Source organism: Amphibalanus amphitrite, unplaced genomic scaffold (assembly GCF_019059575.1).
Source record: "Amphibalanus amphitrite isolate SeventyFive unplaced genomic scaffold, NRLGWU_Aamphi_draft 000097F_arrow, whole genome shotgun sequence".
NCBI lineage: Eukaryota > Metazoa > Arthropoda > Thecostraca > Balanomorpha > Balanidae > Amphibalanus > Amphibalanus amphitrite.
This window is the reverse complement of record NW_024881592.1, coordinates 123,526-148,953: the sequence shown is the minus strand read 5'-3', so window position 1 is coordinate 148,953 and position 25,428 is coordinate 123,526. Positions and strand designations below refer to the sequence as shown.

Here is a 25,428-nt window from a genome sequence, read left to right as displayed (position 1 = left end):
AGAATTTGCCAAGATACAGATTAAGATTTTGGGAAATGTGGAACGATAATTAGAAGTCGAAGATAGCCATTTGTTTGTTTATGGCATGGGCAGTCTTGTGGCATTTATGGCCTGTCTGTACGGTCTGTTCTGAGATTTTAAATGATTTTTTTAGCATATGCCGTTTCGGTCGAAAACTAAGAAATAATGATGCCACTCAAACCTCCATAGGCAAAAAAAAAAAAATTACGTTAGGCGGCACGGGCGGACATCGATAGCAGCGCCTCTATCGGTCACTAGGGAAAGCTGGGCTGTAGGAGACGAAATACCGGCTGAGTTGTCACACGTTGAATAGGTTTATAGACATCCGTTTTGTGAAAAAGTTGAACTTTTGCCTTCAATATTTCTACAGGCAATTTTAGAAGTGTCTTCACATAGATTACAACACCGTTTAGATTATTGTATTCAGTTCAAGCCTTCCCTATTGTTCTTGACGATGATGCGGGAACTATTTCTAATTAGTGTTTCTAGCTTAGTAAAAGAGCATATTGTGCAAACGATGAAAAAAGCATAAATGGAAGATTTTAAATGCAATTTTCTCTAGCAATTAATGGTGAATTCTCTACAGATCAAGGAAAAGGTGCATGCTAACTGATAATTTAAAGTTCTTGGGGCCAGTTTTTTCTTCTTTTCTTACGTCGCCCCAATGGCCGCGAATACACTTGTGATAACGCCTATCGAAGACCAATTTTGTGAAATTTCGTCACAATAACCTTTAAGCAATTGTCTATAGGTTCCTACAATTTGGAGCGTCGGCAGCGCGCCGTTTTTTTTTTCTTTGGCTTATAGCTACACCGCGGAGAAAAAGCAACGAACCCCTCCCCCGCCCCAGCAACTGGCGGGGTATGTTACATGTACAAAGTATGGTGCTCATACAATGCTCGGCATATTATATAAATCGTTTGACATTTGACATTTTTTTAGTCCACTCCCGGTAGGGCTATTAGCGGACCGTACCACCCTTTGCGGGGAGCGTATGGGATCCCCCCCCCCCCAAGACCTCCGAATGTTACCGACCGATTTTCAAAATAAAAACGGTGACCCACCTGGGGAAATACCACTTGCCCGGCTTTCATTCACCTAGATCTAACCGATAACGTTACAGATCAGGTCCAAGGCCACATTTTTGATCGGTCACTGGCATTATAAAAAACGTGTTATAACATCGAGCATAAAGCATGTTATCTAAACACTAACTCGTCGCTGGTGCGCTATATTTTTTTACACATATTTTGCTAAATGAGGTCACTGATCAGGTCCCTAAGGGTCATGATCAACCCTAGTTTACTAGGATCAAGTGATGAACACTGTGTCCAATTTTACATTTCAACTTTTGAGTGACCATCCCGCCTTAACATGAGTTTTGAGTTGAAATAGCCAAATTGGGATCCCTGGCTCACAATTACTGGTCCGGGTTCTCACAAGTCACAACATTGAAAAATGCCTCAACTAGGAAATAGTTGATTTCAAAGTCTGCAGCACTAGAATTCAGAGGGGCTAATGCATTTGGATTGTCTTTCTTACTTTATGAGGTCAGCGTAGACTATAATTTATATTATACTAACGTTATAAGCACTCAAAAGGCCCAAAAATAATCAAAAAGAGAAGTCTAATACCTTAAAAAAACTGGAAATATTTTTCGGTGAAATTTGGTACAGATTCATTTTTGCTCTTTCTGAACCACGATACAACACTATGATGCCAGTTCATTAGCTTTTTTAAGGTGGAAGGGTCCCTTTAGTGGTGTGGGTTAGGTGACCGTCTGGACTACTTCGGGCTATGTTCTTGTCGAGGTGAGGTCGAAAACGTCAAAAAGCTCAAATTTCAAAGTTGGTATTTTGGCATGAAAAAACATCCTCTGGCAAATGGAGGTAAAATGTCTAAAGAAGGGTTTCACTCAATTTTTGCATCTCTATGCTATTTATAACCGACCGAAAATGGCTCCAAAGTTAGGGTGGCCGTCTTTCCCCACATTCCCCTACGGTGGCCTAGCTCAAAGGTCAAAATGTCAGATTAACATTTTAAAGATAAACTCCTTCGACACATAGAGCGATGCATGGTAAAACCAAGCTTGTAAAGTGGATGTCACTTACAATCTCTGTATCAAAACGTGTTGCAGGAAAAAAAAAAACATTTTCACAGAACACGCAGACTTTGACTATTTTACTCTCTTGATGCCAAACCACTAATCGTTGTCCAAAGCTGAGGATGTATCAGCAAAAGAGCTTAGAAGAACTATCCGCGAATGCTTTTTCCTGCGATGCTGTGACTCTATCGACGGACCATCTTTTAGCGCAATCGGCTCAGTGCTTTTCAAATGAATAAGTGGGCCCTGCACAGTGCACAGTGCACTCGCGGATGTGCGGTAGCACCCCTTCCATAACACATGGAAGTGGGCCTTTCCAGGTGGGTGCTCGGTGTTTAACGATAGACCAAGTTTCATCTTCTCCTCAGTCAGCTACCTCGTAAATAGATGTTTCAAATTTCTTTTCCACTTCTTTTTTTTTTTAAATTGACTTTTATTCCCTGTAGTGCGGTGCAACGTTTCCTTGAGCATTGTTATCAAAACTTCACTGAAAAATTAATTGTTTGCTCCTAATAGAATAAAAAAGGAATGAAAAAAATAAACGTAAGAAAGTAATTAAAAATGACCTTTGATATGTTCCTGTAATCAGTAATGTCACTGCATTGCTAAAATAGCAGGAATCGTTGATGCTAACGGGTGACACCCTTGGCTCATGTTAGCAGTGCTAAGTTTGTTTTCGACTTATCAGTTTTTGACGATGCACCAAGCCCGCAATCAGAAAAACCGTGAAACACAGTACACCTATCATAAAAAATAATATTAAAAGCCAAAATATTTTTCTCAACTTTAACCCGCGCCCTGCTGGGGGGGGGGGGGGTATTTGAACACCCCCCCCCCCTTGTGGATTTTCGCGAATATCTCAAAAACGGCGGCTGTTTTTGGTACATCTTATCATACATCAATTCTACACATGTTGTAAAAATTTCAGACCAAGGTCGTTCAAGGTCAGGTCACCAGGTCACTTGAAGTGACCTAACCTCGTAAAAAGTTTCAATGTCTGCCATAGCTACACCGAGTGACCGATCGCTTTGAAACTTTCAGCGGTTGCTAAGAGCAATAGCATGTACAAAATGTATATCTCAGAACTTTGATATCGATGACCTAAGGTCAGGTCAATTTTGCGACCTCCCCATTATAAGTCAATGGGAGAAAATTGAAATGCGCCTCTTTTGGACGAAAGACAATATAAACACTCCCAAACACTGAATTACAAGTGGTTTAGACACACTGAACATGAAAATGGTGTCCGTGACCCCTGTTTATGCCCTGAGGTCATCTTAGGTCACGAAAGGTATCTAACAGTTTTTCGCAAATAACTTTTGATAGAGGCATGCTAGAGCGATGAAAACGCCTTAGATGTGTTCAGCTCGACGATACGGATCGACTGATATGCAACATGACCCTTTCCGGTCAGGTCATGACCTTGACCTGAGGTCATTTTTTTTTTTTTTTAAGTTGATCTTTTTAAGTCAAGTTATAGTTCATTCGATGCGTCTTGACGAGAGGAACACTATGCCGGTAAAAGTAAGCTCGTACAAGGCTTGGGTCAAAAGTTATTGCAGAAAAACTGTTTCCGAAAAATCGGCTATTTTGCAGTTTTTGCCCCCTGCATGCCAAACCGTTGACGTTAGGTCAAATCTGAGAGGATTACTCAGAAAGGGCGTTAGTAGGGCTATCGAATGCGCTTTTCCGCGGCGCTGTGGCTCTATTGGTTCCCGAGTTATGCGTTGGCTTCTTGGAAATTGTCGACATTCGACCTGGAAATCGGCGAAATTTTGCCTACAATGACCTCTGGTGACCTGACCTTTGACCTGACCAAAAATTGACTGAAGTGATTTCGACATTATTTTTTACGCTCTTTGGAACGCCGACTTCAGCGTATCGCTACGTGGCCCAGGAGCCGAGTTAGAAGGGGGGTGTTCAAACACCCCCCCCCCCCCAGCAGGGCGTGGAAATCCAGGACCCCCAGCCGGGCGCGAGTTAAAGAATTGCTCACAGAAGCAAAATTAGTGTATCCGGCTTCTGCCAGAAGCCACTGATAAAGTGTTGTAGCTGTGTATTGTCTATGCCGTGATGAAGGTGGCTTTGCTGCGGATGTTTTGGCATCACCTAAGTCCATAAGTGTCAATCAACTCAAAACGTTATTTTTGTTTTCTTTTTTTCTTTTCAAAACAGTTTAACTACCGACAAAAACATTTATTTTCAGTTTAGGGTCAGCTGCGGAATGGGAACACGTCAATTTAAATGGAAATCACATGAAAAACACGAAAATGCCCTCCTTTCTGACAGCACAGTAGAACAGGGCCAAAGACATGGCGAGGTCCGGTCGCCATCTTCTTCGATCTTCGTTCTTAAGTTTTGAGTCAGCAGTTTACATCATGCTGTCCTCCTCCAGAATGGCCGAGGTGATGATGGTCTGGAAGCTCTCCTCGCCGTCCACATTCACGTCGTCCTTCATAAGCTCCGGAAGGTACTGCTCACGGAAGTCCTTCTTCATGCACGCCCCGATCTTGGCATTCTGTTGGCAAACCAGAGCAAAATCTCAGCATGGATTCAGGATACACTGATTCACATGGTGGATGTTGGCAAAACATGTACGCTGTTGTTTTCACCTAATGGGTTGAAGAAAATTGCGATAAAATCTTACTCATGCGTTTGATTCAAAAGCTAAATAAACGAAATCAGGCAAACTATTAATAGTGTACTGGCATGAGACACTAACCTTCATGCACCTGAAGAAGGCGACCTGCTTTCCAAAACCGGCGGTGATCGGAGTCTTCTCGAAGATGGACTCGGGCAGGCAAGAGGAGAACTGGCGGCACTCCTCAACGCTCTCCTCCAGGTCGGCCACCAGTCCCTTCGACACCGGCAGCGCCGAGAAGCGAGCCTTGATGGAGTCGTAGTTGACCTCGTTGTCGGCGGTCAGCATGTTCATCTCCTGCATGACGCAGGTGACGTTGCCGACCATGGAAGAGATCTTGTTGCGCAGGCGCATGAGCTTGGCGGCGCCGAACTTGCCGTGGTGCGCGTCGCGCCTCCAGCGGCGCTGAGCCTGCACCTGTGGAAGGTCGGTTCGAAGATCTGTGAGCAGCCTGAATACTCCTTGTAAAAGAAGAGTAATAATAATTGCATGATGGAGGTTAGGTTACACTTGAATGCTGAACTGAAACGAGGCTTGAAAAACGTAGATATTCTATAAACAAAATAGGTATAATAAGGCTATTTGATTTTTTGAAAGTTAAAACGACACAACTTCAAACCAAAATACCATTTAACAATCGCAAATGTCGTCGCATTTCGTAGCTCAGTATTGCATCTCAAAAGCTAAACCAAAACTGGTGCAAATGAAGAGAAGACGTACCGGCTGGAACTGGACGGGGATGGCCACGTACTGCACGTTCTGCGAGTACAGAGACGGCTGGGGCTGCCCCAGCTCTGAGCCGGCCAGCATGGCCTGCAGCCGGTTACGAAGCTGAGGCAGGGCAGGTCCCTGACGACCGTGGCACTTCTCACAAGCAGCGGCGACCTCCGCCTTCAGGTCAGAGAGCACCTGCTCGCCGAAACAGCTCTCCATCACCTGCGAGGAACGATATGGGCTTATCAACGAAACGGACTGGTGAAGTTGCAAAGCTGTGGCAGTGGACACTTTTTTGGTAGTATTGGCATACATATGGGTTGGGCCACTGCCCACTATTATAGCCGCTTTTAATGATGAGCACGCGTTTTCAAGCATAACCTTTTGGAATTGCGTTATAGAAACGTTGATCATTCTCAGAATTATTTAAATGAGCTGAAATACTTAACCAATCGTTTTGTTCCACAACAAAAGCAATGCCCTCTCTTTTCTCTTTAGATGTCCCCTACTTACCTTCTTCATGGCATATTTCTTGAATAGCTTCTTGGGGATGCCCGCCGAAGCGACGCACACACAGGCGGCGATCAACAGGATCTGGAGCTTCATGATGCTGAAAAATGAAAAACAGTCATTTGTCGATCAAGTAGGTAGTTCGAGACTTTCTTTGAAAAATGTAGGTACATAGAACTCCCGAAGCCCACAGATTCCTCAATAATTAACACGAAGAGGACTCAGTGTTTTGAAGAATATATTACATTTTTAACCCTACAGCGGTACTGAGGAAAAGCCCTTTTTGTTATTCCAGAATGGTACCTAGAAATAGCCCTATCGATGTTCGCCGTTTAATGCAAAATAAAGAAATCCCAAAACTCAGGGTAAGATGTGAAGGCGTAAGTCGTAACGGAGAGCAGGCCCAAATAAGTTAATTCAAATGTAAACGGAACGAGACATCTGTTCTATAGGCCGCGGGAAGATGAATTCTTACCTATGACTTGGAGGTCTTGGGTGGACTGGCTATCGTCGTCACCCGAGCAGCATATATACGGTCCATCGCCTCGCCGGAGGCACTGCCGAACCTGTGATGTCATCGGACAGCGTCTGACGTCACAGCGAGGTTGTTCCTCCGCGGTGTCAACATAGGGAGCGGAGCGCCGCATTCGCGGAGGGATGATGGACAAAAACGCTACTGGGTAGCGACAACCAGGGCTGCGGAGTCGATGGATTTTCGGCGACTCCGACTCCGACTCCGACTCCGGCTTTCAAAAACCAGCTCCGACTCCGACTCCGACTCCGGGCAGAATTGTCGACTCCGACCGACTCCAACTCCCGACTCCGACTCGCAGAACTAGTAGGGCTGCGGAGTCGACAGATTTTCGGTGACTCCGACTCCGAATCCGGCTCGGGTTTCTAAAATCGACTCCGACTCCGACTCCGGTCACAACTGTCGACTCCGACCGACTCCGACTCCGACTCCGACTCCGACTCCGCAGCCCTGGCGACAACCCCAGCGTTTCCACCAGGGCGCCATACAGCGACACAGCTGGCTGACGGTCGCAGTTTAAAGCTACTTTAGACAAGTAGCTTTAAAGGAAATATTGAGTAGGTATCAAATGCTCTTTTCCGCGATGCTGTAGCTCTATCGAACCACAAGTTTGCACCGACTTGCGAAAAATGTAAAAGCTAGGACAAATATAAGACTTTTGACCTTTACGTAAAATGACCATCAGAGCTTTAGAAAAGCTCGTAGAGAGCTATCAATCACATCTAAGCGACTTTTAATCTCTCCAGGCCCGATCTTACCAATGCCGTAAATAGGATTTGGCAGAACTGGCCGGAGTTTGCTTCACTGATATCAAATATATCCTTTTTATTTACATCCAGCTAATCTTGTCCAATGATTTTGACAGTGCTGAGTGAATGTTGCCTGAACGAATGAATAAGTAATGTAGAATAAGTGAATGAATGTTTTATTTACATCCAGCTAATCTTGTCCAATGATTTTGACAGTGTGAGTGAATGTTGCCTGAACGAATGAATAAGTGAATGTAGAATAGTTCTGAATGTTACCAAATGCCGTGAATGCGCATTCACGGCATTTGGTAAGATTGGGCCATTTATAGATAACTAAGTGCAGTCATTTTGACCATAAGGAACTCGGCTGCGCCCCAATTACGATGCGAATCTAACAGCAACAGCAAATAAAGAATTACTAAACACTAGTACGACAGAATTGGTAAAATATATTTCCAAAAACAATGCCAACCGTAATAGGAGTGTCGCGTTGTTTGAAAGTAGGATAAACGATAGTGAAAAGTACAGACATGCGTGATCGATGCAGACGAACAGAGAAGGACGCTAGGCGATATCTCGCCGCCCTAACAACCACGTGCGTCGCAGGCTTCATTTACATGATCTCATTACAAATTATGTCTTGCCCTCTTGGTCACATTTACGGCGGTCCTCGGCGGACCCCGGCGGACATCGAATGATCCGTTCCCATTATTCACTGTCCTCCAGAATGGCCGAGGTGATGATGGTCTGGAAACTCTCCTCGGCTCCCATCTCCATGCTGTCCTTCAACATTTCGGGCATGAAATTCTCGCGGAAGTCCTGCTTCATGCACGACTCAACCTTGTTCATCTGTGAACACATTGGACATCGGCATTCAATTCAGGGAAACGATACGATGTTACGGAGCAAATGTTCAAAGACAGTACAATAAAAGTGTCACGTAACTCTTAGAGGTAGTGTATAGAAGAAGCAAAGTACGTAAAAACATAAAGGATGTGTTGTATATGAGTGCTACGTTAGCTTCAAAACCGTTCGATGCAGCTTTTTTCGCCCCACTCAGGCATAGATGCATTATATAGGCTATTTTTTGCAAGACACAGAGGGACTCTTCGACCCCAAAGATGCAGACGCCATCCTCGAAATCGAAGAACATTGAAATCACATACCTTCATGCACTTGAAGAAGGCGATCTGCTTTCCGAAGCCGGCGGCGATCGGCGTCTTGTCGAAGAAGGTTTCTGGCAGGCAGGAGGAGAACTGGTGACACTCGTCAACACCCTGCTCCAAGTCGGCCACCAGTCCCTCCGGCAGCGGCAGCGCAGAGATGCGGGCCTTGATGGAGTCGATGTCGACCTCGTTGTCGGCCGTAAGCATGTTCATCTCCTGCATGACGCAGGTGACGTTGCCGACCATGGCGGAGATCTTGTTGCGCAGCTTCATGATCTTGGCGGGCCCGATCATGCCGTGGTGAGAGTCGCGCTTCATACGGTGAGCCTTGAGGGAATGCAGCAAAATTCAGGTCATGTGTAAGACAATAAATAAGGATCAAGAGCGTACGTATCTTAGCTTGTTTTGAGCTAAGTTAGACACTGAACTGTCAATAGGTATCGAGTAAATGTTACACAAACGAAGCGACGTGACTCAACACCATTCTTGGATGCGTACCTGCTGGAACTGGATGGGCACAGCCATGAACTGCACGCTCGGAGCGAAGCGGGCTGGCCTGGGCCGCAGCTCGGCGCCAACCAGCATGGCCTGGAGACGCTGGCGGATCAGAGGCAGCACCGGTCCCTGACGACCGAGGCACCGCTCACAGGCCTCGGCCACCTCCTCTTTCAGCTCAGAGAGCACCTGCTCGCCGAAACAGCTCTCCATCACCTGCCGGGAAGGGCCAGGGGGTGAGGGTGTCAAACAAAGTACGGCGACGAGCACAGTTAATGTGCAACAGCATTGCGACACGTGAAGTGGTGCCTCATCGGTTATGAGTAGTGCAAATTTTCATGAGTCATCGATTTGCTAAATGTGTGATGCATTTATCACGAAAAGCCGAGTAAAACCTATATGATTGAAGAAGGCATACAATCACACATGCATGTCTCCCATGGGAGACATTCCTGTGCATGAAAGTATTGATGGGGGATGGAACTGAGGGCGAACTGATGAAAAAAATGGATATAAACATGATTTATTTTTAAATCCACCAAGATATACAAACAAATCATTATACACGAGGTAAGCTTAACAAAAAAGCATTATATCTTGGCCAACATATGTATACCTAAGTGGTATTAAGCAAACGATTACCTTTTGCATGGCATACTTTTTGAAGAGCCGCTTGGGGATGCCCGCCGAAACGACGGACACACAAACCACAAGAAGGAGAAGCTGGCACTTCATGATGCTGTAACAAGTAACAACGCACAGATGTTAAATATAGGTAGACTTATGTATAATATGATATTGTTGCGGGGAGTAGGTATTCATACGGCGAATATTATCATTTTGTTCCGGCAATGTTATTGAAAAATATTCTCTAATGCAAAATGGTGAGCACTCATAAGACAAGAACTGCGCTGAAAAGTATTTGCATACGAAGTTGAAAACGTAAAACAGTACACAAACCAATTCCTCGAAAACGCAAGATCGAATTCGCAGTTAAGACTAAAATAAACAGCTTGCTGTATCCTGCACGGTCTCTTACCTGTGATTCGGGAGACAGCTGAGTCCAATCTGAATACTGCTACCTGGTCCCCGTATTTATACTCCTTGCTCCATACGACGACACTGCTAATTTAGCGGCATAATCACATCATCTTCGTGACGTAATAGGCGGATCAGTTCCTCACGCGATCACAAATTCGATCGGCGAATCACAGAGAAAGGTGGAACAAGTGAGCGCATAAAAGCTGAATGAGTTGGCATTTTTGTTCCTCCGTTCCGTCGTTTCCATCTTCAGGATAGTTAATGGCTGGACTCCATATCTCCTATATCTCCTATCTATCATATCCATAATCTCCTCCATGCCTCAACTCCCTATTCCGGGCTGGACGGGTAGCTTTATCCTATGCGGGAAGCTCCTCCAGGAGCAGGCCGGTAGCCGGGTGCGGTGAGTGTCAGGGGGATGGTCGGCCTGTCCACTGGATGGCCAGCCCCGGCGACTCACCAAGGCATGCCCGCACAGACCAATGTCTCCCCCTAATTCCTATCATCTTTCCGGCTCGGAAATGGTCTCACTAGACCGAAAGAGCCATAACTCAAGAAAACAAAACAAAATAATTTTGTTTTGTTACAGCCAATTTTTAATTTAGCGTAAGTCCTAAAATATTACAAGCGACAATAAGAGAGCTAAAGGTAAGTACACCACCTACACGCCTCTAATTCATTAGCTTGAATACGTGTCACAGACAACACCTCTGGCTTCGGATACTGGCGAGCACAGGGTGGGACTGCACCACTTTCTGGTAGCCCTGCCTTGTGCTGGATATCATCAATGACATCACTGGCTGTACCCGGTCCATTGCACAGTGGGGATTTTTCCGATCTAGCGCCTATTAATTCAAAAAATCTTTTTTTGGTTTTTGTTTATTTTATGTGTCAGTGGGGCTAAGAAATGTCTGAATTTTTTATATATGGCATTGTTTTATCTGTATGTCCACAGCAAGACTAGGAAAAATGCGCCCAAAGTTCACACTCATGCGTGATTACTCAATAGGCTCAGTAAGGACCGAAAGTATGGCTCAATTTCATTGTCCTGTCCTGTTGGTTTTATTCTTGCGAGTTCTTAAAGTTGCATATCTTCTGAAAGGCACCTATATTAGGAATGGAATGGCAAACAGAAAGTATGCCACAACCTTACTAAGGTCACAAAAATGCCATTTACAAAAAACCCTTACAGACACCATATTGAAGGAATGGTATTCTAGATAAATGTAGGAAATCTACAATGTTTTCCACACTTTTCCACTCCGAAACATATCCTATCGAATTCGCCACTTTCTCCTGCACAAGACAACGCCTAGTTTGGCTGCCGGAACTTGCCTGAACACGGAATATTCGCATTAGAGTATCTTAATACCCCACTCTAGGAGCGCTAGGGCAAACAGAACGATATAGGTATGTTCCAGACATAGGCGAATAATTTTACTTCCTGACTTATATGATGCATATTTTCTGAGACAAATTCATGAGGAATAGGATGACAGGCGTAAATTATACATACCGCAACCTTATTAACCCTAGCACTAGTGGGGAGGGGGAGGGGGAAGGGGTCGGATAAAACCCCATGGTTTTCCGCAAATCACTCGCGCAAAAAGCAGCCGATCGCGACGAAACTTTCGTTGCCCTCGAGATCATCAATTTTACATCTAACCTAAAAATTTCATGACTCTGACCCAACTGACCTTTGACCTGTGGCATATTTCTCGAGACCATGTTTGGCCGGAATCGCGATTCGGCGTATGCCAGCTCACATTATCCGCGGTTTCCAGTCTTTTTGTGGTTTTAAACGTTAAAATATGTGAAATGATGCTGGTGCCATGCATTATGGTGGGTGTCAAGGTCACGTGAAGGTCAGGTCAAGGTCATTGACCTTTGATGACCTTGGTTCACTTTTTCGAGTTTTACTTGCTTCTAGGGTAGTTTTTGGTGTTGATTTCGAATTTAGCAACCATTTGAATATTTAGGAAGTAGTTCTGGTGCCTTCGTACCATGTTACGAAGCTGTCAGTAGTAGGTGACACCTATTATGGATGGCCGGCAGGACGTCTACTGGCTGACCTGACCTGACCCGACCTGGCTTAAATGCATGAAGACATCGTCTGTGATCAAAACTAACATGAAATTCGTGATCAGCACCCCAAAATACCCCGTAACATCCTCACTTTACGAAGTTCCAAGAGGTCTCGATTTTCCATCTTTAGTTGGGTCATTGACTTGACTTGGAAAGTCAACTAATGACCTTGGACTTTGAAATTGGATATATTCGGCCTCATCTCGTCATAGACAGCACGCTTGATTTTTCCGCGAAGCTCTAGCTTGATCAGGGGCCAAACGGCTGAGCCGGGGGTCCAATTGACCCCCCTATACTATGTTGATTATGCACATTTACAGGTAATACTCTCACCAGAACACACCAGCCAACATCTGTGCACAATCTGGCTACAATACTACCTATGGTTTGCCCTCTACGAATAAATACGTGCTAGATCTGAAAAATCCCCACTGTGCATTGGCTGGAGCTTCCCTCCCCTTTCCGTTGGCCCGTACCGCCTGGAGTCGTTCCCCTGTTTCGAGTCCCTGTCCACAGACTGGAGCGCCTCGCCCAACGATAGTCGCTGCAACGGCGGGGCGGAGGGGGGTGAGGTGGGGTGGGACGAACGGGCTCATCGGAGAGTGACCTGCCCACAGCGGTCACTGCCGAGAAGGAAGTCAGACCTGGTTCGACAACCGACCAAGCGAACGGCCGCGACCACTGAGTCGACATGACGGGGCACTTTCCCGACCGTTGAACCTGCGTCGGCGGCGGTTTTTTTGTCGCGTGGATGGACGATCGTGTGCAGGTGGGATTGTGAGGAAGGGGCGGGACGGCGCGGTCTGGAGCCGCTCGGTCAACCACCGCGCCGGCGGCAACACCGAAACAAAACCGCTAGGACTTATTGTTCAGCGTGACACCATCGGGTAGCGACTGTCGGTAACAAGTGGATGTCCATTTATGTGGTATTATAACTGCAACAGATAACATAAACAATGTTCAATCTTTATCCTGCAGCTTATGAAAATGCAAAATAAAATAATTCTCCAGACCAAATAGTGATAAGGAACATTTCATGTCAACCACTTAGAAGTGCTAAATCTGCAAATTAGACCCTGAGCCCTTGCCATTCCTTTCGGTTAAAAAATGCGAGTTCACCCAAGGGAATCAAAAGGATATTTGATGCTTGTGGATCTACTTGCTTTATTTATACACTTGTACTTTCATAATGCACCCCATCCAGCCGTGCACCTACTCTCCCTTGTTTGTGACATTAATATCAGTAGTATACGTGTTCATATGTTAATGTTCAGCAAACCAATGCGTATTTACATTCTATCGTGCGAAACACGAAATTTCATTTTCCAATAAGAAAAAATGTGCTTCACTTGAAGAGGCAATCGAGGACTATCTATCCAACAATGCTCAAATTCGCATTCCAGCAAGTAGGCAAAAACACAACCACGCTTCACATTCAGGGCTCAAAAAGACATTTCACTACTGTTTACAAACACTCTTAACACTCCACAGTACTCTCGTATCAACAGGAAGGAGGGGTAACAGCGAACAACATTGTACAATCATTGTCCAACACCTGGACTTAGGACGTGCACGGCTGCTGTACATAGTCCAGACAGAATCCCCGGTTTCCGTCCTCTGCCGGCGTGCTGGCTCCCTCCTGGGAGTCAGTGTGGTAGAAAAGACGGAACGGCTTGGTAAAACCTGTAACACAACAGAGCCAAGACGGAATTGTGATTGATTAGTCAACACAATAGTGCTGATTAAACACAAATAATCATTAAAATATTCATCAAAAAACACTACTGTAGTCATCCCTAAGTCTTCCCTATTCATCCCTTATTTCGCCATTTTTTTAGTAATGAGATGCAAAATAAAACAACTGCGTGACTGCACAGAGCAGTCTCATCTCAACCCGTTCGTCTCCCCGCGTTGTTCGCAGGAGTGACGTACTGTAGGCGGCGGCAGAGGCCGTGGAGCCGGAGACGGTGTTGAACTGGTCGCCACACAGACGGTCCACGCATACGTTGCCGTCGCTCATCGTCGTCAGGGGGCTGTTCACGTTATCTGACAGATGGGGAGGGGACGGGCGGGGGAGGTGGTTACATGGTGTATATCATATGATATATTATAACCAAATGATGCTAACGTTTATTGTTTAATCAAACTGTGATCTATGTGTACCTAATTGTGATATTCAAAATGACGATGCTTTGTGTAATGATAGTACCTATGTATCACGGTATCATAAGAATAAACCGTTGGAAACATCATGCAAGTTCATATAGTTCCTAAAAGAAATTAATATGCAAAAGAGAGAAAGAGAGCGAGTGAGAGAGAGAGAGAGAGAGAGAGAGAGAGAGAGAGAGAGAGAGAGAGAGAGAGAGAGAGAGAGAGAGAGAGAGAGAGAGAGAGAGAGAGAGAGAGAGAAAGAAAGAGAGAGACAGAGACAGAGACAGACAGACAGACAGACAGAGACGCTGTCGTCATGCTGCACTGTCTGTGGGACTAACCGGAGGCGCAGGGGACGATGAGCCAGTCAGAGGAACAGCTGCTGCCCGTGACGGCGTTCACAGGCGTGGCAGAGCTGCCTCCGAGGGAGAACGAGCCGGCCGAGCTGCCCGCTGCGGAGAGCCGCACACACACAGGTTAGAGAGGGCCGGAGTAGCCTGCTGACGAGCAGCGCATACTAGTGTAACGATTAGGATCGTTTTAAAGAAAATATAACTAATCAACCAGAGAAACGTGTTCTGGACGATCTGCTGCATGGTTTTATCACACATGGACTAATGACCAACATCTTTGCAGCATGTCACTCACCGGCATCGACGCAGGGCTGGTACTGAATGCCGCAGAAGTTCCTCTCCATGCGTATGCAGATGGCGTAGTCTTGGTTGGACAGCTGCAGGCCGGAGGTGAACTCAAAGTTAAAGGACTGTAGCTTTCCCGAGACGCCGGTGTGGTACTGCAAGCAGCCGGGCTCCGCTGGAATGGACAGAGTTCCCCTGTGACAGCTGCAGCTGTAGAAAGGCACTGCTGTCTGCACTAAACAGTTCGGGAATATGATAAAAGTGAGATGCGTTGAAGGGTGGGAAAGACGGAGTGTCTGAGATAAACAGCCCAAATTTTCACTGCGGAGACTGCATCGGGATGATGTCAGTAACACCAGCCACCACGGGAATTCAACCTACATGACGGCAGTCCAGAGCTTGCATTTGAAATGATACACACACAAAATTCGCGTACGTACGCGCCCCGACACATATCCGCTGGGTACTTTGTTTCCGGGGATGACCTTTACTCACCCCGGCTAACTACGAGCGGAATTGCGATCACTTGAGCACGTTTCTTGCAGCGACGATGATTTTGAAACGACACACTCATTACGTCCCTACAATTACGCCCATTTCGAAGGCAGTACCAGACGCATGCATGAAAACCAAATGATGTAGATTTGTAAAATGGGGTTGAATGCCTTCAAACAACTCCGGATGTTATGACCTGACTCGCGTTGCGTGACATGCAAGTTAGCAAGTTACTGCCGACACTATACGAGGTAAAGATGGCTGCAGTGGCGATTCAGTGGCTGAGCATACGAGCGAGCTCAGCGGCGCACAACGCAACCGCAGAGGATTGCGTCTCAAGGTTAGCCCAAGCACGCACCGTGAAACGGCCACATTCTGCGACGGATCCTAGCTCTGCGTTACAAACACAGAACATTTGGAGAGAGTTATTGTGATTGCAATAAATGCAAGGATAACTCAGGGTAATTGCAAATACAATTACAGCTCTGTGCCCTGCAATGAGATACCTAGTCAGGCTTCAGCAAAATATCCGTATACGTTCGGCTTGATGCACATGTTTTGAGAATTATGTAAATGTTATTAGGTAACAATTAGGTAACCAAAATTTAGTGTCAATGCTATGGGTGTATCCGCATATTACCTCGGAAATAAGTAAAAAGAAAAAATGTAGCAACAAATAGGTAATCATTCAGTCCAGCAAGCCATTCTATCGTGTTCTTTAGTATTTACTTTTTGCTTGAGCTGCCGTTGAGAATTGCTATAATTTATGAAATTAGATGAGAATGGGAAACGCTCACATCGTTTATCTCTACATTCTATCTAATAGGTATAGCCAAAAAATGAATTTCTGGCGTCAAAGAAACAATCTTGAAAGCGACGTACTTGCAAACTAATGATCGAAGCAGATAAAATAAGGATTTATAGATAAAACATTCATTTTTTTGACAAAACAGTAATATTTATGAGGCTGCATTTTTGTATTTGTTTGACGTCTTTAACCTGTTTACATGAATACAATGTTAAATGTAAAATGCGGAACAAATAGTGTGATGATCGTTAGATGTCATTTCTACTTTCTTTCCTTTTTCATCACGCATTGCATGCTTGCACATTTAGGTGTCGTGTGCTTCGCCCTTGAAACGAAAGCTTACGAATAGGGCAGAGTCAATAGCGACGACCTCTACAATGTGAGGTTTAGCCAATCTTGTTATATCGACGCTTTACAAAAGGCAGTAGGCACTAGGCATTATTGACATACCATGAAAAACTTGCATAATTGCTCAACAGCTAAACCTCACAATTTGCTCTTTTCATCTGCCACAGCACACAGAAGCAGACGCCTTCCGAGGATCAGTTTGCGCCGAGAATTTGCCGACTCACGCCTACCAGCTGCGGCCGCCGAAGTGCTGACTCATCACCGATCGGAGGATGCGCCGCGGTCGGTGGAAGGGACACGCGCGCGCGCGCGGGCGCGAGCAATGAACCGATCAGCCGCGGGAGGGTGCGCACTGCGCAGCGCACCGCCAGGGACCCAGGTGACCCTCGGTGACAGCGGGCCGTAATTGGGTTCCGCTCTCGTTGTTCCGCCCAGTGGTGGTTTCGAGCAGCTTGGTGCTTACCGCGGACAATTGTGGTTTTGGTTACGATTCTGATGAAAAGCGAGACCTTCAAAAACGAAAATGGGATAGTGAGTGCGGCTAGCTAGTTGTTGAAATTGTGGTTTATGTGATTAAAGGTCCTCTGTACCTATTATAGAAGAGTATTCAAATGAATCTGTTCACTATATATAGATTGTAGAGCAACAGCTGAAGACCACCGTTTATAACGACGAACAGTGCGTTGAATGAGCAATAGCGAACCATGCCTTTACGAGTTTATAGTTCTCATTAAAATGAACATGTTAAAACATCAAGGTACAAATTGGAACTTTGAAATTATGTTGCCATGACTTATACTTAATTGCCATTGTTAATCCAACTATTCTGCACATGAATTCATTCACGGAAAAGGTCGGAAAAGGTCTTGTAAGGTGCGCCAGATAATTGATTTCACGAACAATTGACTTGTGCTTACGTTTACTTGTGTGTGTGTGTGTGTTTTTTTTTTTTGCGTACGTATAGTCGACTACAGAATGATGTTACACTCCTCAGAAGCTATCAGTTGACCGAAACGCTAAGTTGTGCCGTTTATCACGCAATTACGCATGTCGATTGTGAGCATTGGGACAAAGCTATAATTTGTGAACTCAGCCCGTGTGATGCGGCACAGCCTACCACTCCAGGCAAATAATTGCCTGTGAAAAGTGGAACATCATTCTGTAGTCGACTATACATATATCGGCAATCGTCATCAGAAAACTTCCGTCTAACTTTAAAGTCGACCGAGGTCACTGAGGAAGTGATACGGCAGTTGCTCAGTTTGCACACCGCTGTCACAGTTGACCTGTGCCGCCTGGCCTGTGCCCTCCCCTCTGTCCGCGCCGCACCTCTCTCCTCGTCTCTACCCTCCCTCTGCCCGCTCCATCTCACCTGTGTACAGTTCGTTGCACGGAATTTGTGAGACGCGGATCTTCCAGGAGCGGGCGAACGTGACTCCGGAGGTGACCACGGAGAGCGTGATGGGTGCCGACGTGTTCAGCACCCCCGTGTCGATGTACACTGGAACGGACACACCGAGAGGTCAACCACTGACGAGTGAGAACTGACTTCTTGGCGGCTGTCAGCTGCTCTGAGTCAGCTTGCAAAGTGGTATAAAACTCATCAATCGTCCATTTTATTCTCGTATTGATTTTCGTGGCATGTCTGAAGATGGGGTTTGAAGGATAAAACATTATCGAAACCATTCTGCTTCACGAATATTGTAAACTAGTTAAACAACATTATGTGGCTAATGCGATAAGCGAAATTCTCTCGAAGAACTACTCAGAAACACTTGGATAACAGTCAGATAGGCTTAGCTGAGCACTGGTGGACACGAGACACTTGCAACCATGACTCTTAAAGTCCTGCTAACAACCCGGTCAACCTTGTCTAACAACCCTGTCACATTCCTGCCAGTATATTCAGCATGCGCTATTTGCCGAGGACCTGAACCCCTCAGTCCTCACTGAGAAGGACCTGACCTCCTCCCCACTCACTGTGGTTGCCGGTGTTGATGCCGCAGATGGACGGCACCGGACTGGCGGCGTCCACCACAAACTGATCGTTCAGACACAGGTGGTTCGTCGACTCCGGCTGGGAGATGGTGAATATGTCGAAATCAAGTCTGAAACCGGAACAGGCGTTGACAAAACAAATGATAAATTATACAAAAAGGTCCATAGGACATTCGGGCGAATTATTGTGAACAAAACCTAAATGTGCAAGACGGACAATGAAATACAGCATACCAATATCTACGAAGCACTGATATGTTTCAATTCTACACGTAACTTCCATTTGGATTTGCAATGTATTTTAAAATAAATCGTCAGAAATTATTTTGCATCGCAGGCGAGAGCGCCGCCGGCTGGCTGACCTGAGCTGGCAGATGTTGGAGTTGGCCTTGGTGACCTGCAGCTGACACGAGCCAGTGCCGTCGTACGAGGACGGGTAGTTCTCGTTGACAAAATACGTGTTGTTGACGTTGGTCGTGTCGCCACAGCTCTTCATCACTGCGGGTATTTATTTGAACGCATATAAAGTTCATAAAGGCAAATATTTCACCAGCTTGGTCAAAGAAAATATAGGTACGTCTATAATCATCCATGATCCATAATTTTTCCACCATGGTCCACAGATTTAACCCGCGCCCGGCTGGGGGTCCTGGATTTCCACGCCCTGCTGGGGGTGTGTGTGTTTGAACACCCCCCCCCCCTTCTAACTCGGCTCCTGGGCCACGTAGCGATACGCGGAAGGCGGCGTTCGAAAGAGCGTCAAAAATAATGACGAAATCACTTCGGTCAATTTTTTGGTCAGGTCAAAGGTCAGGTCACCAGAGGTCATTGAAGGCAAAATTTCGCCGATTTCCAGGTCGAATGTCGACAATTTCCAAGAAGCCAACGCATAACTCGGGAACCAATAGAGCTACAGCGCCGCGGAAAAGCGCATTCGATAGCCCTATTAACGCCTTTTCTGAGTAATTTCTCAGATTTGACCTAGCGTCAACGGGTTGGCCTGCAGGGGGCAAAAACTTCAAAAATAACCGATTTTTTCGGAAACAGTTTTTGTGCAATAATTTTTGACCCAAGCCTTGTACGAGCTTACTTTTACCGGCATCGCGTTCCTCTCGTCAAGACGCATCAAATGAACTATAACTTGACCTTGAAAGGTCAACTTGAAAATTTGACCTCAGGTCAAGGTCATGACCGGGAAAGGGTCATGTTGCATATCAGTCGATCCGTATCGTCGAGCTGAACACATCTAAGGCGTTTTCATCGCTCTAGCATGCCTCTATCAAAAGTCATTTGCGAAAAACTGTTAGATACCATTCGTGACCTAAGATGACCTCAGGGCATAAACAGGGGTCACGGACACCATTTTCATGTTCAGTGTGTCTAAACCACTTGTAATTCAGTGTTTGGGAGTGTTTATAATGTCTTTCGTCCAAAAGAGGCGCATTTCAATTTTCTCCCATTGACTTATAATGGGGAGGTCGCAAAATTGACCTGACCTTAGGTCATAGATATCAAAATTCTGAGATATACATTATGTACAAGCTATTGCTCTCAGCAATCGCTGAAAGTTTCAAAGCGATCGGTCACTCGGTGTAGCTATGACAGACATTAAAACTTTTTATGAGGTGAGGTCACTTCAAGTGACCTGGTGACCTGACCTTGAATGACCTTGGTCTGAAATTTTCACAACATGTGTAGAATTGATGTATGATAAGGTGTACCAAAAACGGCGGCGCCGCCGTTTTTGAGATATTCGCGAAAAACCAAAAGGGGGGGGGGAGTTCAAACTCCTCCCCCCCCCCAGCAGGGCGCGGGTTAAAATGTTGAACTTTCACATCAGCCTATACGAAAGTTATCTTTGCGCGGACGAGGGATGTCCATTACAAAAAAGAAACAAGTTAACGACAGACTTATGGACAAACGTTGCAAAAGGCTGACCTGAGCACACTGGGCTCACGATTGATGCATATTATTGACAGTAAAAAAAATGGCAAGCTCACCGACGCAGCAGACTCCGTATCCCTGTGCGCACGTGCCCTCCTCCACCCCACCGAGTCGTGAACACTCGGCTGAGGTGTAGCACGTGCCGTTCGAGCCCGACGTGGCGTTACACACGAAATTCGTGAAACGCACCAGCTTCAGCAACGACAAAACTGGAAACAAATTGGGCAGCATTTAGACTATCTTATGTCATTGCAAAATAAATGCCAAAGTAAAAAGGCAACGAAAATGTAGACGCGCTTTGAAAACGATTTAACGAACGAGATAGCCTACAATGACGAACAAGAAAATACAGTCAAAGGGTTTGCATTTTAAGCGCCCTTTCGTCTTTGTAGAGCCTTTGGTTGTTAAACACTCATACTCGTAATCCTCCGTCCTGGACGGAACACTTACGGAACAATTACACCTATATATCAGCTGGTTTTTGACGTTTAGTTTGTGCGAGCCTGCGTCCAGTCATTTGTCACCTGGCTAAATTAGGCGCACTTCCGCCGCTGTAGACACGTAGAAGCGCGTTGTTTCGCCCGCCCCTCCATCCAGGATTCACACATCGTGGACGGCGACATTGACCTTGGCAGGCCCCTCAGCCCCACTCCACTCTGCCCCGCTACTTCAGTAGAACGGCGTCATCACCAATTGATATTAAACAGCCCCTGGACATCGCCGCTTCGTGACGCTGCTGTTTCCGCAGCTCCAATATTGGTACTCGTTCTGGGAATGTGCAATGACGCAGCAAATAGCTTTTGTGGTTTTTAAAAAAGATGACGCGTAATATTCATAGTGACTACTGACTAGCGTAGCAGTTGGTGGAATTAAAGAAATAAAACTTACATTTTCCCTGACGCGTGACTGTGCGGTTTTCTTTGAGCTCTTCATAGGGTTCGATGCTCTCCATGGACCCGTGTCGGGTGCTCTCTGTGCTCAGGTCCTCTATCGGCTGCTTCTGCATGGCAGTCGCGGTACGGGTCGGCGCCCTATCTCCGTAACGCCAGGGTCTCCTGTTATCATCGGCCTGTCGCCAGCCCTGGGACGACACCCGCTGTTCGTAGTGACGCCGTCTCTCCTCGGAGACTGCCTCGGTAGTTTTGGAGGCAGCTGAGTGAGTTTTCTGACTGGCTCGTCCTGATGACGCCGCAGGTGAGCTCGTCTTCACCGCTGGTGTGTCGGGGGTAGTTGGACGAGATACGGCGTCCGATCGAGATTCTCCCGGTCTCTGCCAGCGTCGCGAGCTGTACCTCTCGGTGTACCGGTCGGACCTGTCGCGGCGCCAGTCTCCAGCGCGACCTGTGCGCCAGGAGCTGATCTCAGAGCGCCTCAGGTCAACCTCTGGGTCACCGGCGCGACCTCCGGAGCGCAGCCAGCGGTCACGCTCGCGCTCGGCTGAGAGACGGCTCGAACACAGGACGGTGGAACACAACGCGAGCAGAAGAATGAGGGAAATGGACGGTAGAGATGTCATCTTTGTACACCTAGCTGCAGAAGTAGGTAAGCACTGCGAAAGAGTGAAGGCGGCCACACTATCCTGGTCACTGGCTAGGACCGGGCAATGTTTACTACAAGACGCTCCTCGCCACACTGAGGGTAAGGTAATAACTCCACGACACATCGACAAACAATCGGTCATTGGACGAGGTAGCTCCACAAAAAATGACCCCAAAAGGCCCGGGAAACTTTTCGTCGCCCAATTACTAACGCGCCGGTTTGGTTTTCCGTGTAGCGTATACTCCGCTTGACGTGGCACCCTATATTGGAGAAAGCGATGAGCAAAAGCCACCTATGTCGGCATTGTTTGAGCCAAGCTCTCCGAGCTATCAGCTAGTTAATGCCCTCGGAATTAACCTCACTACTGGGGTATTCAACATTATTATCAATAAAAAAGGATATGCCGGCAGACGAACTCCAAAGGCGATGACGCCCTATGGTGCATTCCAACTGTTTCATGCATATTGTATAACGTAAAACCACGCACTCAGACATCGCATTTCGATACGTTTCTTACGAATATGCATTGCTATAAGCGCATATCCATTGGCGTAAGAACTAAGACAAATTTATTATGCCGCATTTGGCCACATGTTATGCCAGCTGGCAGCTATGCGCCACTTTTTACGCTATCCATATAAAACTTATGGGAAGGTCCTTCATCAACCTAATCTGAACAAAGCAAACGCGAAATTGTACTAAAACAAACATACAACCTCAGTTCAAGAAGTTCGCATGTGCCGATCTTTCCAATTTGGGTGACTGACCTGACCTGGAAGGTCAACCAATAACCTGGGACGACCTTAAAACTGGGTACCATCGGCTTCCTTTCGTCGGGCAGCACGATCATCATTTCCGAAAAGCTCTAGTTCGATTGGGATTCAAACAGATTGAAAGGGGTCCGAATGACCCTCCCCCCCACATGCGGCTGTAAACACGTCAATAAGGACAGGGGCTAAATGAATCGCAACCGGATCAAAAATTTGTGTTATAAATGTTCGAGCCCAATGAGGTGGTTGATTGCGACTACGGACCAAGCAATGCATTCATATTCCCGAACAGAACAAACATGTGTTTTGTAAACGGCCAGGAGGTCAGTGTGATAAAAGCGTGGTGCTTCCTGGTGACGACTTCCACACTTCATCAGTAACCCTATCGTGCGTTTTACCTTGGCCACAGATGTGTCTTATATGGTCGGCAAATATCGGCATTGCGTTCTGAATAAAGCCAAGGTCGAGCACATACTCAAAACACTCGTGTTAACCACCTTGCACATAAGTGATATTGATTGGATTAGTGCCCAAATTGAAGGCCTTGGCACTTAGTGAAGGCACTTGGGTGGATTGAATTTGCACCGCAGTGTTTCGGACCACACACTTAGACGATGTAAAAAGCCAGCCTGAAGGGAACACCCGTCCGCTTAGGAGTTAATTCTCTTGTGTGCATTGACATAAGAGAGGCATTACCTTTGCAAGATATTCGGAAGGTCAACGACGTATAGAAAATCATTGAAACTTACGTGGGGAGAATGCAGGTGAGAGGGAGCAGTCATACGATTTGATAGTTGCAGGTAATATTGCTGCTCAGATTCAAGCAGTCATTTACTGATACCCTGTAAGGCGATACAACTGAGCAAAGCTTGTCGGACAACGAGCAGAAATTCATTCTATGAAACGTCGCAACTTTCCGACGCTTGTGGTGCATATGAAAGGAGAAATATTTTTGGAAGATGACACTTTCACAAAGTTGCCACACTCCCGAGACATTAGCTATTTTCACGACGGCCATCTGGTACACATTTGGTGCACATTAGGTGCATATTTGGTCAAATTAGGTTCAGTGTGTCTCTGAGTAGCTATCAGCTGGGGCTGCACTAATTGCTTATACCTATCCCTGTTTCGTCATGTTATCAGAGAGTATCATCGATTAAAACACTGAAATAAATTCATAAAATAAAGATATTTGCAGTAAAAGAGATAAGGTGCAGATTTGGTCAAATAAGGTGCACTCGCCGGATAGCCCGTCGTGAAAACGGCAGTATTACATATGCTTGTGTATCTCGGATGTTGCATCATGGTCAGCTAAGGTTATGTCGATCACGTGAACTCCTTACCATAATGTAACCCACGTACTTCGAAGAGATCGGGTGGGCCCCTCCCTCGGTTTTTCATGGACGAATCGCGTAAAAAGTGGTGGGTGGCGACGGACATGTAGCAAGTGAAAGTTCTTCTATAAATTTAGAAGACTGCTCGAGCTCTTTCATAACAAATTTCTCGTGAAGTGAATCCGCCGAATGTGTGACTTCGTCATTTTTTTCTTCAACCCAATAATGTTTTATGTATATTGGTACTTGCCACGCAAAAGCACCATGAATATGACCAATATATGATTTCAGTCCGCTTATCATTACAAAACACTAGCGTTGATGTACGTTTCCACTTTCCAATGTATTGTCTCGATATACGGTACCGGCATCTGCGATGCCGGGCTCCGCATCGCGGGACCGCAGGTTGTTTGAGCAAGCACCTTTGTAAACGCAGCAAAAACGCCCGCCACCAAACGAGAGGATGAGCCTTGCACGTGCAGACCGGAGTCGGTGTGCTACGGACTGACGTGCACGGCACCCTATTCGTCGGTCTACCGGCCGTTCCTGAGATATGGAAGCGTCACCCTGCACGTGCGCACGTGCAACCTGGGACCCAACTGATCTGTGCAAGACACCCTACTACGCGGTCTCTGGCGGTGTGCCAAATTTGAACTCAATCGGCCCGGCCGGTCACGAGATCTGGAAGCGTCACCCTGCACGTGCGCACGTGCAGCGGCACCCCTACCGTGGCACATGAAAATGGATCGCCTGGTAGGTGACTACCTCCATGCCAAGTTTCAGCGCAATCGGCCCAGTAATTGCTGAGTTATTGCACTTATTACAAAACTGACACCTCTCCGTATTACACGTGTCACGTGCAGTAGGGGTCACCCGCATGCATCGTCCATAGTAAAATACTTCTAAGAAGGGTATACGCTACCCCACACAAAAAACCGCAAGTGTATTGGTCCAGTGGCTGCGGAGATATAAGTCGTACAAAAACGTCCCCACGGCGGCCGGCTGCTAATGTTTAGTATTAAATCGCATCCTTCAATGGGAGGTATCCCTGTCACCTGTTCGTATACTGTCTGAGCCAAGACCATATATAGGTCTGAGCTCAAATCTCGGTAAAGTCGTGCTTTTTTACCAAATTCCTCAAAAACGGCACAACGTGCAATAACGTTCTATATATCATTGGAAAGAGCATCAAAAGTTGTATAACCTATCAAATTTTCACTTAAATATATCTCAACTGTAAAAAGTTATTAAGCAACAAAGAGCTCCCATTGACTTTCCATGTTAAATGTTTTCATTTTTAAACGAGCTTAAAAAGAACAAACGAATTTGCACAGCTTAAAGAAGC

General features: G+C 46.1%; 3 protein-coding genes across 3 annotated transcripts; all 3 read right to left on the bottom strand.

The window, feature by feature from the left end:
* Nucleotides 1-4,306: 4,306 nt before the first annotated feature.
* Nucleotides 4,307-6,566, bottom strand: LOC122380415. Its single transcript, XM_043363567.1, has 5 exons — nt 6,466-6,566; nt 5,994-6,090; nt 5,487-5,702; nt 4,848-5,183; nt 4,307-4,643 (listed from the first exon to the last, which is right to left on the bottom strand). Exons 2-5 carry the CDS (start codon nt 6,084-6,086, stop codon nt 4,497-4,499), a joined length of 792 nt encoding a protein of 263 aa, XP_043219502.1. The 5' UTR covers nt 6,087-6,090; nt 6,466-6,566; the 3' UTR covers nt 4,307-4,496.
* Nucleotides 6,567-7,703: 1,137 nt separating this feature from the next.
* LOC122380372 lies at nt 7,704-10,080 on the bottom strand. Its single transcript, XM_043363468.1, has 5 exons — nt 9,972-10,080; nt 9,575-9,671; nt 8,936-9,148; nt 8,438-8,764; nt 7,704-8,120 (listed from the first exon to the last, which is right to left on the bottom strand). Exons 2-5 carry the CDS (start codon nt 9,665-9,667, stop codon nt 7,980-7,982), a joined length of 774 nt encoding a protein of 257 aa, XP_043219403.1. The 5' UTR covers nt 9,668-9,671; nt 9,972-10,080; the 3' UTR covers nt 7,704-7,979.
* Nucleotides 10,081-13,195: 3,115 nt separating this feature from the next.
* On the bottom strand, nt 13,196-22,172 carry LOC122380398. Its single transcript, XM_043363551.1, has 9 exons — nt 21,329-22,172; nt 20,497-20,649; nt 18,859-18,994; nt 18,479-18,606; nt 17,871-17,999; nt 14,858-15,022; nt 14,551-14,661; nt 13,991-14,104; nt 13,196-13,741 (listed from the first exon to the last, which is right to left on the bottom strand). Exons 1-9 carry the CDS (start codon nt 22,119-22,121, stop codon nt 13,620-13,622), a joined length of 1,851 nt encoding a protein of 616 aa, XP_043219486.1. The 5' UTR covers nt 22,122-22,172; the 3' UTR covers nt 13,196-13,619.
* Nucleotides 22,173-25,428: the final 3,256 nt, after the last annotated feature.

Coding starts and splice junctions, on each gene's coding strand:
- LOC122380415 (XM_043363567.1), bottom strand. CDS start 6,086: ATGAAGCTCCAGATCCTGTTGATCGCCGCCTGTGTGTGCGTCGCTTCG. Junction 5,703..5,993: donor AGAAATATGCCATGAAGAAG/GTAAGTAGGGGA, acceptor CGTTCCTCGCAG/GTGATGGAGAGCTGTTTCGG. Junction 5,184..5,486: donor TCCCCGTCCAGTTCCAGCCG/GTACGTCTTCTC, acceptor GACCTTCCACAG/GTGCAGGCTCAGCGCCGCTG.
- LOC122380372 (XM_043363468.1), bottom strand. CDS start 9,667: ATGAAGTGCCAGCTTCTCCTTCTTGTGGTTTGTGTGTCCGTCGTTTCG. Junction 8,765..8,935: donor TGCCCATCCAGTTCCAGCAG/GTACGCATCCAA, acceptor CATTCCCTCAAG/GCTCACCGTATGAAGCGCGA. Junction 8,121..8,437: donor CCTTCTTCAAGTGCATGAAG/GTATGTGATTTC, acceptor ATGTGTTCACAG/ATGAACAAGGTTGAGTCGTG.
- LOC122380398 (XM_043363551.1), bottom strand. CDS start 22,121: ATGACCGATTGTTTGTCGATGTGTCGTGGAGTTATTACCTTACCCTCA. Junction 18,995..20,496: donor ATACGGAGTCTGCTGCGTCG/GTGAGCTTGCCA, acceptor AAATACCCGCAG/TGATGAAGAGCTGTGGCGAC. Junction 14,105..14,550: donor CATCGTCCCCTGCGCCTCCG/GTTAGTCCCACA, acceptor CCCATCTGTCAG/ATAACGTGAACAGCCCCCTG.